Genomic DNA, 17,174 nt, shown 5'->3' on the forward strand with positions numbered 1-17,174 from the left:
TGGCCCCACTGCTGGACCTCCTGATGGCACCTGGTATTTCTGGCCACTGTGTGAATCAGAGTGTTGGACTGGATGGGCCATTGGCCTGATCCAACATGGGCTTCTCTTATGTTCTTAAGGGACTCTCAGTCTGGGGCCAGGGATGCTCTGTCTTCTTGGTGCCTGGGAGGGGCAACAGTGTCCTGGCCCCACTGGTGGACCTCCTGAGGGCAACTGGTATTTCTGGCCACTGTGTGACAGAGAGTGTTGGACTGGAGGGGCCTTTGGCCTGATCCAACACTGGCCTCTCTTATGTTCTTATGTTCTTAAAGGAGCGCTAGCAAAAGGAAGGGGGGGAGAGAGAGAGAGCAGAAATACCCCCACCCACCAGCTAGGCCGGGCTTCCCCCGGGCCCAGCGCAGCCACGAGGGCGGGATCCGCAGCCTCCCCCCCCACCCCGTCCCTTGCCTTACCCGCGGGAGGCCGGTGGGCGGAGCTCGGAGGCGACCGTGCAGGAGTCCAGCGGCGGAGGACGCACGTCGGGGCGCCGACCCCCGCCACGGATCCGGCCGCGGGCAGGGGAGACACGTGCACGGAAGAGCCCGGCCATTCGCTGCGCCTCCCGACACGTGATTGAAGGGGGGGGCGAGACTTCCGCGGGGAAGGGAAGGGAAGGGGGCCGCGGGCAGGGGAGACACGTGCACGGAAGAGCCCGGCCATTCGCTGCGCCTCCCGACACGTGATTGAAGGGGGGGGCGAGACTTCCGCGGGGAAGGGAAGGGAAGGGGGGCTTTCCCCCCTTGGGAAGGAACAATAGAAGCTTGCAGCTTGGGGAGATCCGTGCAATGCTCCCTCTAAGCTGTGGAGTCTTGTGAGCCAAAAATTCTACTTTGTGAGCTCCTGGCATTAAAGTTGCGAGCGAGCGATTTGGCTCCTGCATCAATGAGGTTGCTCTGGAGCCCTCCTTCCTGAGCGAAGGCAAAGATGGGTGAGCCGGAGGCTAAAAACCTGTGAGCTAACTCACACTAACTCAGATTAGAGGGAACACTGGCCCCCACCCCATCTGCAATTATTAAATCTCCCCTGCTCCTCCTTCAACTCTTCATGCTCTTCAACAAAGCCATTAATAAATCACCTTAGGTTCTCAGCTTGAAGGCCATCTGGCTCTATCTTATCTCCAGTTTTTCTTTTAAAATTCTGGGCCCTTGCCTCCCTTCGCCTTCACTGCTCCCCACTCCAGTTTTTCTATCTGCTGCAATGCTAGTGGTGACTAACAGGGACATCCTAAGTACAGTTACACTTTTCTAAATCCACTGAAGTGGACTTAGAAGAGTATATCTGTGTTTCAGATGGCTGTGTAAGTTTCCAAGGTATGGTTGGAACACACATAATACAGCAACATTGTTGAAGCGCGGATGCGCGCTGGGAAGCTTCAGCCCACCGGAGACGCCTGCAGAACTGACTCACTCAGGACTCAGCGGCAATGTTCCCTCTAAGCTGTGGAGTCTTGTGAGCCAAAAATTCTACTTTGTGAGCTCCTGGCATGAAAGGTGTGAGCAGGCAATTTGGCTACTGCATAAGTCAGTTTGCCTTGGAGTCATCCTTCCTGAGCTATGACAAAAATCTATGAGCCGGAGGCTAAAAAACTGTGAGCTGGCTCACACTCACTCAGCTTAGAGGGAACATTGCTCAGCAATGTTCCCTCTAAGCTGAGTGAGTGCGAGCTAGCTCACAGTTTTATTAGCCTCCGGCTCACACATTTTCGTCCCAGCTCAGGAAGGGAGGGCTCCAATGCAAACTGATGTATGCAGTAAGTTAATGTTCCCTCTAAGCTGTAGAGTCCTGTGAGCAAAAATTCTACTTTGTGAGCTACTGGCATTCAAGTTGTGAGCAGGTGATTTGGCTGCTGCATCAATTAGTGTGTTCTGGAGCCCTTCCTTCCTGAGCCAAGACAAAAATCTGTGAGCAGGAGGCTAAAAAACTGTGAGCTAGCTCACACTAACTCACCTTAGAGGGAACACTGGCAGTAACCAAACTGCTAGCTCACGACCTTAGTGCCAGTAGCTCACCAGGTAGAATTTTTGCTCACAAGACTCTACAGCTTAGAGCAGTGATGGTGAACCTTTTAGAGACCGCGTGCCCAAACTGCGACCCAAAACCCACTTATTTATCACAAAGTGCCAACACGGCGATTTAACCTGAATACTGAGGTTTTACTTTAGAAAAAACAACTCATACATTAACATAAGATGATCCAAACAAAGTAAGGAAAGCAATCCCAAATGCTTTCGTTTACTTAAAATTATTTGGCAGAGAATTTGACACTTTAATGATGGTCTTGGCCTGGCTGGGGCGATGGCACGCGTGCCCACAGAGAGGGCTCTGAGTGCCGCCTCTGGCACCCGTGCCATAGGTTCGCCACCGCTGGCTTAGAGGGAACATTGCTCAGGAGGGCGGTTCGACACCGACAAATAGGGCCGGTCAGTCCCGTCTTTGCACCCAGGTCAACCCAGGGCGGCTCTCGAATGACATGAATCGGGAGGAGGCTTCCGTCACGGGAGAGGGAGCCGACTTCCCCGCGGCACCGGCTGTGCGGGATGCAGAAACGGAGCTGGAAGGCATCTGTGTCCTTTGTGAGAATCGCACGTGTCGGTTTCTCGGGTGGAAGAACAATAATGTCATGTTGTCTCAGAGGCACAACCAGTGTTCCCTCTAAGCTGAGTGAGTGTGAGCCAGCTCACAGTTTTTTAGCCTCCGGCTCACACATTTTTGCCTTCGCTCAGGAAAGGGATGGCTCCAGAGCAAACTGATTGATGCAGCAGCCAAATGGCTGGCTCACAACTTTAATACCCGTAGCTCACAAGACTCCACGACTTAGAGGGAACATTGGGCACTACTCAAAGAGTTGTTTCTTTGTTTCTTGGGGTGGGGGGTTTTAGAGAAGAAGAAGAGATTGGATTTCTACCCTGCCCTTCACTACCCAAAGGTGTCTCAGAGCGGCTTACAAACTCCTTTCCCTTCCCCTCCCCACAACAGACACCCTGCGAGGTAGGTGGGGCCGGGAGAGCTTTTGACGGAAACTGCTTTTTCAAGGACAGTTCTTATCAGAACTACGGCTTGCCCAAGGTCATCCAGCCAGGTGCAAGTGGAGGAGTGGGGAATCGAACCCGGTTCTCCCAGATTAGAGTCCACACACTTAACCACTCTGGCAAACTGGTTTACTATTCTGTTGTTTGGAATTGTCACTTTAACCAGTTTGGGGTAGTGGTGAGGAGCACGGACTCTTAACCTGGGACAACCGAGTTTGAGTCCCCCCTCCTCCACATGCAGCTGCTGGTGCGACCTTGGGTCAGTCACAACTTCTCTCACAGCTGTATTTTCTCAAGAGCAGTCCTCGAGGGAGCTCTCTCAGCCCCGCCTACCTCACAGGGTGTCTGTTGTGGGGAGGGGAAGGGAAAGGAGATTGTGAGCTGCCCTGAGACTCCTTCAGGTAGGGAAGGGTGAGGTATAAATCCATTCTCCTCCTTCCTAGGTTTTACCAACTCTTTTATTCTGATCTCAGCTATACTTATTTCTAGTTACTTATGGGCAGGGGTCATTCCCTGCAGGAGCGGAGCTCCGGCAGTAAAGAGCCCAGGGGGCGGGCACATGCAACAAGCCCCGCCCCGTGCTCCCAGCAGCCCCGAGCCATGAGGAGCAAGAAGCAGCCAGGTAAGTTGCAGTGGGTGTTGCCTTCTGACACACTTCCGGTGAGGTCAGGGTGTGTGGCATATGCAAATAAGTTAATGAGTTCTGCTAATGAGCTCCTGCACCTCTTTTTCTATGAAACGACCCCTGCTTTTGGGTCTCGACTCTAACGAGCCCTTCCTGACAACTAACCCTCCCCCACCTTCTTTCTACCTATATGTAATGGTTGAGGAAGTTCTTTCCTTTGGCAAGCCTCTATTGGCATACCTATATGCATGCAATAGGAGATCAGATTAAATATAGATCGGCAAAGACAAATCCATATAGGGTAAAATGAGAGCTGCGGCGCAGGAAAACAGCATAAAAGCAGAGAAACCTAGTGGTTACTTATCGGAACGTATAGCCATAGCACTAAGAAGAAACCTTGCTACTATTTCGGTTATTTCCGTATCTTGATTATCAAGCAAAAACAGAACCTTAAAATCGTCAGGAATCTCTGAGAGCTGAGCTAATATAGGATACAGAAGATCCTGGCGGGGCACCAGATAAAAGGGACATTGGAGGAGAACGCGGGGGACAGTTTCAACACAGTCCTTCGTACAAGGACAGCCCCTGCTGGAGTAGGGGATCTCCTGGAATCTGCCAGAGAGAAGAGCAGAAGGAAGGACATTAAGTCTGGCCAAGGAGATGGCTCTGTGCAAATTTGGAGCTATAAGTTGATATAATGATATATAGCTGGAAGATTTGCATTAGGAACAATCCCTAAATTTAGGGGAGAACAGGTTCACTTGGCCAAGCTATGGAGAGTTTGCAACTCTGAGCCCAGTAAGCTAGATATTATCTTTTAAAAAGGCCTCAGACTCCGAAAACAAGGATAGAGATTCTAAGGGTAAATTCAAGGAGCATATAGAATCATAGAACGTTGGAGTTGGAAGGGACCTTGCAGGTCATCTAGTCCAACCCCCTGCACTCTGCAGGAGCATAGCTAGCCCTACACAGGGGTCATTTTGTAGAAAAAGTGGTGCAGGAGCTCATTAGCATAACTCATTAGCATAACTTATTTGTGTATGCCACACCCCCTGAGATCACCGGAAATGTGTCAGAAGGCAACACCCACTGCAACTTACCTGGCTGCTTCTTGCTCCTCATGGCCCGGGGCTGCTGGGAGCAGGGGGCGGGGCTTGTTGCATGTGCCCGCCCCCTGGGCTTTTTACTGCCGGAGCTTCGCTCCTGTGCGCTCCTGCAGGAAATGACCCCTGGCCCTACAACATACCCGAAAGATGGTCAGCCAGCCTCCGCTTGAAAATATCCAGCAAAGGAGCATCCACCACTTCCCGAGGAAGACTGTTCCCCTGCTCAACCACTCTTACAGGTAGGAAGTTTTTCCTGATATTTAGTCGGTAACTACTCCCTTGTAATTTCCACCCTTTAGACCTAGTCTTGCAATCTGGGGCCGGAGAGAATAGATCCGCTCCATCTTCTACATGACAGCCCTTCAGATACTTGAAGACTGCAATCATGTTCCCTCTAAGCGTTCTCTTTCCCAGGCTAAACATACCCAACCTTTTCAGCCTTTCCCCATAAGACTTGGATTCCAACCCTCTCACCATCCCGGTTGCCCTCTTCTGGACACACTCGAGCTTGTCAACATCCTTCCTAAAATGTGGTGCCCAAAACTGGACACAGGACTCCAGGTGAGGCCTGACCATAGCAGAACAGAGCGGAACTACCACCTCCCGTGATTCTGTTAATGCATCCTAAGATTGCATTAGCTTTCTTCACAGCCACATTGCACTGCAGGCTCATGTTTAGCTTGTGATCAACCAGATCACCTAGATCCCTTTCACATGTGCTGCTGTCAAGCCAAGTCCCTCCCATTCTATATCTGTGCCGTTGATTTTTTGGCTTCGATGTGAGATAGCCAGCCAGAATTGGCAGATTCAGAAAGTAATTGATACAGATAACTAGAGGGGTCAGAGTTGAAGTGGCGTCGCAGCCAAAATTTTATGGTGCGGATCCATGCCTTAGAAGCCATCAAATTCTGTCCGCACTCCAAACATAAAGCAGCATATGGAACACACCTGGGGTACCCCCGTGATCTTTCGCAAGAAGGTAGAATGGACACGTTCCACTGAAGTGTCAATTGCATCTATCCAGAGGGGTAAAGGTAAAGGTTCCCTTGCTCTAAAGCCAGTCGAATTCGACTCATCTCAGTTTCAAAGCCGAAGAGCCATTGCTGTCCGAAGACGTTTCCGTGGTCATGTGGCCGGCATGACTAAACACCAAGGCGCACGGAACGCTGCTACCTTCCCACTGAAGTGGTACCTATTTAAAAGGTAAAGGTTCCCTTGCTCGAAAGCCAGTCAAATCCGACTCTAGGGTTGCGGTGCTCATCTCCGTTTCAAAGCCGAAGAGCCAGCACTGTCCGAATATCTTTCCGTGGTCATGTGGCCGGCATGACTAAACACCAAGGCGCACAGAACGCTGCTACCTTCCCACTGAAATGGTACCTATTTATCTCCTTGCAATTTCTTGCTTTCGAACTGCTAGGTTGGCAGGAGCTGGAACAAGAGATGGGAGCTCACTCCGTCATGCGGCACCCGGGTCTCGAACTGCTGAACTACCGACCTTCCACAGCCTGCAGTTCAGCATCTTAACCACTTGAGCCACCATAGCTCCATATCCAGAGGGGTACTCCATACAATAATTGAGCTCCAGTTTTAGCATTTCACTGTATCTGAAGAAGTGTGCACACACAGGGAAACTTATACCCTGGACTCAAACTTTTCCCTAAAACTAGCATTTGGCCACATTTTGCTCTTGTGATAACTACTTTCAACAGTTGTATATAAAGAAGAAAAATAGAGACAGACACCACTTTTTGGGGTTAACATGGGGAGCATAAATGGGCACTGACGTAAGCATCATCCTCAATGAGGGGCGTAGACTTCACAATTTCCTCCCCCCCGGGGAAAAGATAGAGAAGATACAGAGGAGGGCAACCGTGATGTTTACGGGGTTGGAGAAGCTTCCCTATGAGGAAAGGCCGAAGGGTCTGGGATTGTTCATTTCAGAACACAGAGGACTAACGGGGGACGTGAGAGGTTTATGAAATGATGCATGGGATGGGAGAGTGTTGACAAAAGACGACTTTTTCTCCCTCTCCCAAATTACTAGAACTCGAGGGCATCCAGGGAAGCTGACGGGCAGTAGATTCAGGATCGGCAAACGGAAAGACGTCTTTCCACAGCGAGTGGGATTTGCTGCCAGAGGATGTAGTGGTGGCCACAGGCGTAGGCAACTTTAAAAGGGGATTAGACGGATTCATGGAGGAGAGCTCCAATAGTGGCTACTAGACAGTGGGATTAAAAGGAACCTCCGTGTCCAGACACAGTCAGCCTTTGAATCCTAGTGTTGGGAGGCAGTATCTAGGGAAGACCTCGGCCTCAGAGGCAGCATCAGGGAAGAACTCAGAAGCAGCCTCTCACCTCAGCAGTGAGATGATTGCTGTGGGTGGCCAACCCTTCTCCCTCGCGGGGGACGTAGCTTTTCGCCGGCTGCTGTGACACCTGGCTCCCTGGCACTCCGTCCCCTCGCAGAGGACCATGAGCTGGTGAGTCTTGCCCACCACGCACCACTCCGCAGGGGCGATGGTCAAGGCTCTCCCTTGCCGTTCCAGGCAGCTTATAATACTAGTTAAACATTCTCAGTTGAAACCCAAAATATACAGTCTCAATATTCATCTCTCCCTCCCTCACGAGATGCCTGGAATTCAAACCCCCATCGAAGCCCCGGCGAACCAGCAGGGCTCCACCCCCACACCTCTTCACGGAGCCCAGTCCACGGAGCCACAACCACGATGGAAAAGGCCGGAAGCCCTGAGAAATGGCAGACTGGTTGTGTGCCGAAATGTCCGCTTTCCGGTTAATGCGGAAATGCTTCCGAGTTCTTCTTCTCTTGTGTAGGAGAGGAGTCAAAACATCCCATGTATAGGAGAGGGGGGGAAAACCCTCATTTACTAAATGTCTGTCCTGCCCACCTTTCTACCCCCACCGGAGTCCTACAGGGTGGGACGGGCTTCCTTCCTCCCCTCTGTGCCTCCCAGGGCCTGGGAAGCCACCAGAGCCAAGCCCCTGAGCCAGCGAGGCCTCCTGTCCGGCTTTCCCCCCAGCCACTCTGCCAACCTGGGCCTCAGACACTGAGCCCCTCAGTGACAGCCATGAGCCCATCGGTGGTGGCCCCACCCAGGCGGGGTGACCTGGCTGCCTTTCCTCTCTGTGACAGCCCAACAGCCTCCTGTAGTACAGATGGGACTATAAAGATTTTCCCCCTTTTTTGATTATTCATATTTCTCTGGTTTTTATAGATTTATTCTTAAATAACATTTTATTAGGATGTTAGAAAGGCCTGTTATATAGAAGGCTTTCCTTTTGTAGGTCTGATATTGTTAGCAGACAACATAATAGGCACAAAGTTCATGATTCTGTAGTTCTTAGGGCAAACCTTTCAATAAGAACATAAGAGACGCCCATGTTGGATCAGGCCAAAGGCCCACCCAGTCCAACATTCTGTATCACAGTGGCCAAAAATACCAGGTGCCACCAGGAGGTCCAGCAGTGGGGCCAGGACATTAGAAGCCCTCCCACTGTTGGCCCCCCCAAGCACCAAGAAGACAGAGCATCACTTGCCCCAGAGCCCCTATCTATACCTTGTGGCTAATATCCACCCAGCATCAGAGCACCTTTCATGATGTTTAAAGCAATAGCAACAAAAAAGGTTACCTGGCTTTGAATTTTATTGAAAGGAAAAAGTGTCAAGTAGTGGTGATGCAAAATTTTGAGAGAAAAGGGGTGAAAAATGAATTTCTTCAGCCCAACCCGACCGCTCAGCAATTTCATGGAGTGCCCACGAGTTCTTGTATTGTGAGAAAGGGAGAAAAGTACCTCTTTCTCTACCTGCTCTATCCCATGCATAATCTTATAAACCTCAATCATGTCACCCCTCAGTCGTCTTTTCTCCAAGCTAAAGAGCCCTAAGCGCCTCAGGGAAGCCTCATATGGAAAGTGTTCCAACCCTTTGATCATTCGAGTTGCCCTTTTCTGGACTTTTTCCAAAGCTATAATATCCTTTTTAAGGTGTGGTGATCAGAACTGCACACAGTATTCCAAATGAGGTCTCACCATTGATTTATATAGGGGCATTGTGATATTGGCTGATCTGTTTTCAATACCCTTCCTAATAATCCCCAGCATAGCATTGGCCTTTTTTATTGCAGTCACACACTGTCTCGACATTTTCAGTGAGTTATCTACTACGACTCCAAGATCTCTCTCTTTATCAGTCTCTGCCAGTTCAGACCCCATCAATGTGTATTTATATTTAGGATTTTTGGTTCCAGTGTGCATCACCTTGCACTTGGCCACATTGAACCCCATTTGCCATGTTGATGCCCACTCGCCCATCCTTGACAGATCCCTTTGGAGTGCCTCACAATCCTCCCTGGTTTTCACCACCCAGAACAACTTTGTATCATCCGTAAATTTAGCCACTTCACTTTCAATGTCTGGGTCAGATAAGATTTTAGTCTCGTATGAAGAATCCTTGCCCATTATCATTTAGATTAGGTTTTACTTAGATTGACGTAGATATATGTTTCTTTACATCTGGCCAATCAGAGGATTATTACTCAAATTACCACTGTCTTTTGTAACCAATTATGCTGTTTGAATATAGTTTTCTGGATGACGTCAGTCCATGTATAAAATATCATGTATTTCCTGAATATGTTCAGAATATGTTCAAGAAGAAGATGAAGAAGAAAAAGAAGAAGAAAGTTGTCAATTTTGGATGGACTATTTGGTCCAATTGTTTTCCTGTTAATTGAAATAAAACATAGATCTTCCTCCTCATTTGACTTCATTTTTGACATGGAATCTAATATGTACAACACTCCCGACCGGCATGGGGGCAGTGTGAGGCTTCCCTGGCTGAGTCTGGGGCTGCGGCCGGCCCTGGAGAAGCATCCTCCTCAGCTGCTTCCGGTCCTACATTTGGCAACAAGGAAGGGATCCACCCGCTGCTAAAACACCCAGAAGCTGCCAGAAGAAAAACTGATCCCAGAGCAGCTCTTTCCTTTCCGAGTAACTGCTGGGGCCCTACGGAAATGGCTGCCCCGGTCTATAGAGGAGAGTTTGGGGGGGGGGAACGCTCCAGCACGGAGGGACGACTTCTTAGGGCTCCAGTTTGGTGTAGGGGTTAAGTGCGCGGACTCTAATCTGGGAGAACCGGGTTTGATTCCCCACTCCTCCACTTGCAGCTGCTGGACGATCTTGGGCAAGCCATAGTTCTGATAAGAGCTGTTCTTGAAAAAGAGGGTGGGGGTATAAATCCAATCTCTTCTTCTTAAATCTGGGACCCCGTCGGCCAGGTCTTGAGCCCTCCTGCTGTGACGCCATCTCCCACTCCTGGAGAGGCAAAAGAGGGACTACAGCCATTGACTGACTCTTACTTAGGGCAGGGAACCTGGGTTCCTTCGTAGTCTGTTTGCAGTACTCCTGTGTTGCCAGCACAGAAACCAAGGAGGAGTCCTAATGGAGAAGTGGTCCGGAGTTCCATTCAGAACCTGCACCCGATAAATACATACCTGTAACCAGTGTTCCCTCTAAGCTGCGTTAGTGTGAGCCATCTCACAGTTTTTTAGCCTCCGGCTCATAAGAACCTAAGAGAAGCCAATGTTGGATCAGGCCAATGCCCCATCCAGTCCAACACGCTGTCACACAGTGGCCAAAAATACCAGGTGCCATCAGGAGTTCCAGCAGTGGGGCCAGGACACTAGAAGCCCTCCCACTGTTGCCCCCACCCCCCAAGTACCAAGAATACAGAGCATCACTTGCCCCAGAGTGCAAGTTGCTATTTGTACCTTGTGGCACATTTGTCTCTTAGCTCAGGAAGGATGGCTCCAGAGCAAACTAATTCATGCCGTAGACAAATCACTCACTCACAAACTTTAACGCCAGTAGCTCACAAAGTGGAATTTTTGCTCACAAGACAATTTTTGCTCACAGCTTAGAGGGAGCATTGCGTGCAACCAAGGCATAACATTGTTCCGAATCCTTATACCATTCTAGCAAACACCTCTAAATCTCAGAAGGTTGTGCTACAGCACCATCTAGGAGTCAACATGTCTCATGCTATAGGCTGACCAAATAGGAGACTGTTTTACTGACTTCTGAACATGGGAGGCTGGAGTGGTGGCCCACCCTGAATCCAGCGACCCTTCCCTCTAATCACTCAGTCTGTGAAAGTTCTCGTGACTGTAGGCTCGTGGTTCAAGAGGTTCCAACCAGCCTCTTAGACCCTAAAGACGTTCAACTGGAAAACTGAGAGTATATCCTTTTTGTGGGTGGGTCTAGCCGGACGGTGGAAGGCAAAAGAGAATCCATAGGGACGCTGGGCTCAAGGGCCCCCCGGGCTTTGCCCCTTGCTCCATTCCAAATCCAGACCTGGAGGGAAGCTCCAAGCATTCTCCCCATGAATGGCTCTTTGGGTTTCCCCCACCATCTATAGCAGGGGTGGCCCATACTGCGGCTCAGGAGCCACATGCGGCTCTTTCACACATATTGTGTGCCTCCCGACAGGGCAGCTGGGGAAACGAAGGGGTGGCATGCCTTACAGATTGGTCTTCCCCTTCCCCAGCTAGTGAGCCCCTCCCTGGGTAGGCTTGAGGGGCGGTGGGGGGGGGAGCAGAGAAAGGCAGCAACTTTAACTTTAAATACATTATCAAAGCTTGGAGAAAGCCTTTGTATCTTTAAATACCTTCTCCAAGCCAAACCAGCTGGCAGGGAGGATGTATTTAAAGTTGCTTTCTTTCCACCCCTCCCTCCCTCCCCTATTTGCTTGCTTTCCACCTTTCTCTCTCTCGCTCGCTTTCTTCTCTCCCTCCCCATCTAAAGTTAAATCTGTTTTCCAAGCCCAGCTGGACTGGCCGGCTGGCTTGGTTCAGAGAAGGCATTTGTCTCTTTAAATCTGTTCTCCAAGCCAAGCTGGCTTGTGTGGGAACATAGGGTGGATGGGTTAGAAAACACATAAAGTTGCTTTCTTTACACTTCTCCCTCCCTCCCATTTAATAATTTTCTTTCCACCTCTCTCCCTTTGTTTCTCCCTTCCTTCCTCCGTCTATTTGCTTTCTTTCTACCTTTCACTCTTTCTCCCTTCCAGCCTTTCTCTTCATTCCTCCCCCTACCTCATCTATTTGTTTTGTTTCTCTTTCTTTCTCTCCTTTCCTTCCTCTCCCTCTTTCTCTCTCTCCCCCATATATTTGCTTTGTTTTTCTCTTTTCTTTCCACTTTCCTCCCTCTCTCCACCCTATTTGCCTTTTTGTTTCTCTCTCTCCTTTCCATCGATTTGCTTTCTTTCCACCTTTTTCTTTCTCCCTCCCTATCTGCTTTGTTTCTTTCTCTCCTCTTTCACTTTTTCATTCCACCTATTTCTCTCTCTCTTAGACAAATATCATTACATCACTATCAATATCTGTCTTTACCCCTTTTGTTTTTATTTTTGGCAGTCTCACTTAATGTTAATAAAAAGCAAATTTGCATGTTTTCCAATAAAAAGGTGTGTGTAATACTTGTTCGTGTCTTGCGGCTCTCAAACATCTGACATTTATTCTATGTGGCTATTTATTCTATGTGACCAAGTCTGGTCACCCCTGGACCAGGGGGTCCAATTCTAAAGGCCCAAGAAGGAGGTGCCCCCATCCTCTATTGTTTCCAATAGATGGGAAAATGCTTGTGAGCTGGAAGCTAAAATCCTTGAGCAACCAGCCTAAATTCTGTGCACTAGCTCCCCCTGGCACAGTTTACAGGGAACACTGCATCTTAACATTATCTTAGCCCCAAAGGGAGGAACTTGTGCCTTAAATGGTCAGGAGTTCGGTGTGTTTGTCACTGACACCGATGCACATTCTTTTTGTCATCTACTGGGCATGGAACAGGGGCTCACTGGGGGTATGTTGTCGTTCAGTTGCAGAGTCGTGTCCAACTCTTCGCAGCCCCATGGACCACAACAGGCCTGCCTGTCTTCGGCCATCCTTCAGAGTTTGCTTAAATTCATGTTCATTGCATCGATAACACTGTCCCTTTATTCTTTTACCTTCAATCTTTCCCAGCATCAGGGTCTTCTCCAGTGAGTGCTCCCTTCTCATTTGGTAGCCAAAGTATTTGAGCTTCAGCATCTGGCCTTCTAGGAAACGGGTGTGGGGAGGAGTTATTTCTGAATTTCCTGCTTTGTGCAGGGGGTTGGACTAGATGACTGTAGAAGTACTTTCCAAATCTTATGATTCTATGACCGGGCCCAACCTATCATGAAGCTAGCTCACTCTGAGTCTGGGAATCCCTCAGATGGGTTCTTAGGTAGGGAGAACCTGTGTTCATGGTTAATGGGTTGGCTACCTGATTTTGGGTCGCCATATTTGTCCCCCATCGAACCTCTGTTCACTTGCAGAACAGACTGTGCTAAGATCAGCGTAAGTACATCTGTACGCCAGTTTTGCAAGAAGCAAAGTTCAGCAACAAAAACCGCAAGGTTGTCTGGTTCAGCCATTCTGAGAAAAGTGTGGTTTCCAAACAGATAATACAATGCAGAGATGCAAGCAGTGGAAAGTTACTAACGTAAGCTCTTTGTGCGCATGTCTAAAACTGTATAACTATGCAACCCACCCTGAAAACGTGTGTGATCTCTTGCAGACTTGGGTTTCTGTAATCACCTATTTGCCTGGCAAATAAATCTTTAAACTTGTTACCTGGTTGTCTATCTGTAGCGGAACTTCAGAAAGAAAACAAACCAACATGACTTTCAGGACAACCTGCAGCTCTAAGGAATGGATTGCCTCAGTGGCTGTTGCTAGGCAACCACAGCATTCCACACTGAGTTTCTGTGAGTAAAAGGCAGGGGGAAGGGCAAGGTCCTTTTCCGGGAAGTTTTGCCCTTTCAGGGAAGACTCATGGGGGCCAGGCCTTGCCAGGGTTGCCAACTCCAGGTTGGGGAATTCCTGGAGATTTGGGGGTTGAGCCCTGGAGAGAAAAGGGCTTGGGGAAGGAGGAGCCGCAGCCGGACATTATTCATTTACTTTTGTCATTTTTAGTCTGCCATTCTCACTTGGACTCAAGGTGAGACTGGGGCCCTTGGATGACCAAGGGGTAAAAGGGCTTTTTATGTAAGAGCCATTACTTCAAATGGAGCCCCGTAACTGATGGGCAGCCAGTGGAGTGACTGTAGGATGGGAATCATCTGCACAATCTATCCAGCTCCCGATAATAGCTGAGATTTGGTGTTCTGCACCGACTGGAGTGTCTGAATTGATTTTGAGGACAGAGCAACAAAGTCTGAGTCCAGTGGCGCCTTTAGGACAAAGGGTTTTTTGGGGTGTAAGCTGTACCTCTCCAACACATCTCTTTGAAGATGCCTCCTCCACAAAGATTTAATCCTTACAACTATCTTGCAAGGTCTGTTAGCCTGAAAATGTGACTGGCTAAAAGGCATCACGAGAGGATCCAGGCCTACTATGGATCTGAACCCAGATCCACCAAGCCACAACCCGACACTCTGGATCTTGAACTTAACTGACCCACATCATCAATGAGGGCAAATTGGGTTGGGTTCACTCATGGGGATCAGATGTGGCCCCAGGTGTGAATCTCAATTGTCTGGAAGAGGATTTCTTATTTAGAACTTTCTATGCAATTGAAAAAAGACATGCCACACTAATCTTTGACACATTTAATGAAGCCCAACTCAGTAAGAAACCCCCCACAAAGCCCATTATTATAACTATTTAGCATACGGCAGAGTTACCAGGAAGCATATCATACTATAAAATACATAATCAAGTTGATACAATGGGTATGCAGACTAATTGGGCAATCCCCCTGAATACAAATCCCTAAATTTTCAGCCCACTCAGTCACAGCTGGGGAGAGTTCCAAGAGCCCACAAAGCACAGAACACACAAAGTCTAATCACCTGATACAAACAATAATACCTTTAATGAGCTCTGACTCTTCCTTATCTGAGTACTGTTTTCTCTGATCCATAAAGAAATACTTAATCTAGGGATGCCAACTGCCTAGAGGGGAAAAGTGTGCCGTCCCGTTAACAGAGGCTTCACAGGATGTCATTTATCTCTTCAGATACCCCATTTCCACACACGTTAAGACTCTGGGAATGAGGCACGATATTTTTTTCCCTTCAGGCCTGTTACCAACTCTAACGCAGAGACCTCTCCAAAATAAAGTGACGAGACAGAAAGAGAATTTTGTCAGTTGGCGCCATAATGGCCCAATCTCAATGGAGGAATTCAAGGGGGGGGCCTCTGAGGAGGAGGACGCGGGGGGAGGACGCCTTGGCTGAGGGCTCAGTCCAGGTCTTTTCCAGCTCATGGATGGGGCTTGTGTGTTCAGTGCAGGAGGAGGGAATCCTACTTCTCCCTCCTGATTCTCTCTGTGAGAATCTGGGGGTGGGGAGGATAACTTCGATTGGGGAATTCGTGCCCCACAAGGTTCACTTGCCAACACCATGGATAATGGTCCAAGTCCACAACCCTGGTTGTTGTTGTGGGGGACACGACCTTAGAAATTACTGAGTTGTTGGGTTAGGGGACACGACCTTTCCCTTTCAACCCAAATTAATCCTCCTCGCAGGATGTTTTGGGCTTCAAAGTGGTGAGACCCCCCAACAACCTCACAGCATGCTGGACTGAGGAGGGCTGAGAAATGCCTCTCTAGAACTGCTTGTCAGATAAAAATGTTTGTGAATTAAGGATACCAGCTGGTCAGACTATGGTTACACCTTTAGGAGAGAGACTACGTATCCATTACCGTCTAAACTTGTCTATTGCTTCAGGAAAGGAACTGTTTTTGCCAGTTTTGAAGATATCTGAGTAAGAATGGCAGATATCCTAAAGTAGCAAGTTTCACAGAGGAAGGGAAAAACAAAAAAGGCCTTTTTTTGTGTAACTACTTTCTCAGCCTTTATGAAATTCCAGCACCAGGGCCAGCTATAGGAAAGTTTACCCCTTGTATGCATTCTCTGAGGAACATGAAGATCAGAACTGTGCCTCAGGCTTTGGCCACACATTGAGCATTGAAAAGGTTCCTTCTCTGGGAAGAGTCCTCGGTGTTAAAGGAGAGATCAGCTGATTCTTCTTGCAGCAGAAGCCATTGCCCATCCTTGCTTTCTTCCCTGTGGGATCCTTTTGAGGTTTTGAACACGGCTAAAGCTCTTTCCACACTCTGAGTATTTATAATATTTCTTCCAGAGTAGCGTACGGTTTCAGTGTAGTTGCAAGCTTCTTACAGCATTTTTTACCATTTCAGTACTTTATATGATCTGTTATTGTCTGGTATTGTATTTCAGTACTTTATATAATCTGAGAGCCAGTTTGGTGTAGTGGTTGAGTGCGTGGACTCTAATCTGGGAGAACCGGGTTTGATTCCCCGTCCTCCACTTACACCTGCTGGATGACCTTGGACAAGCCATAGTTCTGACAAGAGCTCTCCTTGAAAAAGAGCAGTTTCTGTCAGTGCTCTTTCAGCCCCACCTACCTGAAAGGGTGTCTGTTGTGGTGAGGGAAAGGGAAAGGAGTCTGTAAGCCGCTCTGAGACTCCCTTGGGTAGTGAAGGGTGGGGTATAAATCCAATCTCTTATTATTATTATTGTCTTTTAGGTTTGAAACAGGAGAAAAGCTCTTTTCAAGACTAAGAAGTTACATTGTTTCTCCTTGTGTGGGATCCTCAATGTAGTAGAAAAGTGTCACTCTGAGTGAATCTGTTTGCACGCTTTGAGCATTCAAAAGGTTTCTCCCCTGTGTGGGTTCTCTGATGCCGCTGAAGACTGCTCCTCTCACTGAATCTATTCCCACACTCTGAGCATTCAAAAGGTTTCTCCCCTGTGTGGGTTCTCTGATGCCGCTGAAGACTGCTACTCACACTGAATCTCTTTCCACACTCTGAGCATTCATAACGTTTCTTCCCTGTGTGGGTTCTTCGATGCACTTGAAGATTGCCACTCTGACTGAATCTCTTTCCGCACTCTGAGCATTCAAAAGGTTTCTCCCCTGTGTGGGTTCTCTGATGCAGTTGAAGATTGCTACTCTGAATGAATCTCAGTCCACACTCTGAGCATTCAAAAGGTTTCTCCCCTGTGTGGGTTCTTTGGTGCTTCCGAAGACTACCACTGTCAGAGAATCTCTTTCTGCACTCTGAGCATTCAAAAGGTTTCTTCCCAGTGTGGGTTCTCTGATGCAGTTGAAGATTGCTACTCTGAATGAATCTCAGTCCACACTCTGAGCATTCAAAAGGTTTCTTCCCTGTGTGGGTTCTCTGATGCTGTAGAAGAGTGCTACTCTGACTGAATCTCTTTCCACACTCTGAGCATTCAAAAGGTTTCTCCCCTGTGTGGGTTCTCTGATGCAGTTGAAGACTGCCACTCTGACTGAATCTCTTTCCACACTC

General features: G+C 48.6%; 1 protein-coding gene across 1 annotated transcript in view; it reads right to left on the bottom strand.

Annotated features, from left to right (window-relative positions):
- Nucleotides 1-16,318: 16,318 nt before the first annotated feature.
- The window catches only part of ZNF184 (zinc finger protein 184), a 3,140-nt gene continuing 2,284 nt past the window's right edge, over nt 16,319-17,174 (bottom strand). Inside the window, exon 3 of the mRNA XM_015421709.1 lies at nt 16,319-17,121. Coding sequence (XP_015277195.1) covers nt 16,455-17,121 — 667 coding nt within the window. The 3' untranslated portion in view covers nt 16,319-16,454. The remainder of the gene's footprint in view (nt 17,122-17,174) is intronic.

The sequence above is a fragment of the Gekko japonicus genome, unplaced genomic scaffold (genome assembly GCF_001447785.1).
Source record: "Gekko japonicus isolate JY-2015 unplaced genomic scaffold, Gekko_japonicus_V1.1 scaffold3140, whole genome shotgun sequence".
NCBI classification, from domain to species: domain Eukaryota; kingdom Metazoa; phylum Chordata; class Lepidosauria; order Squamata; family Gekkonidae; genus Gekko; species Gekko japonicus.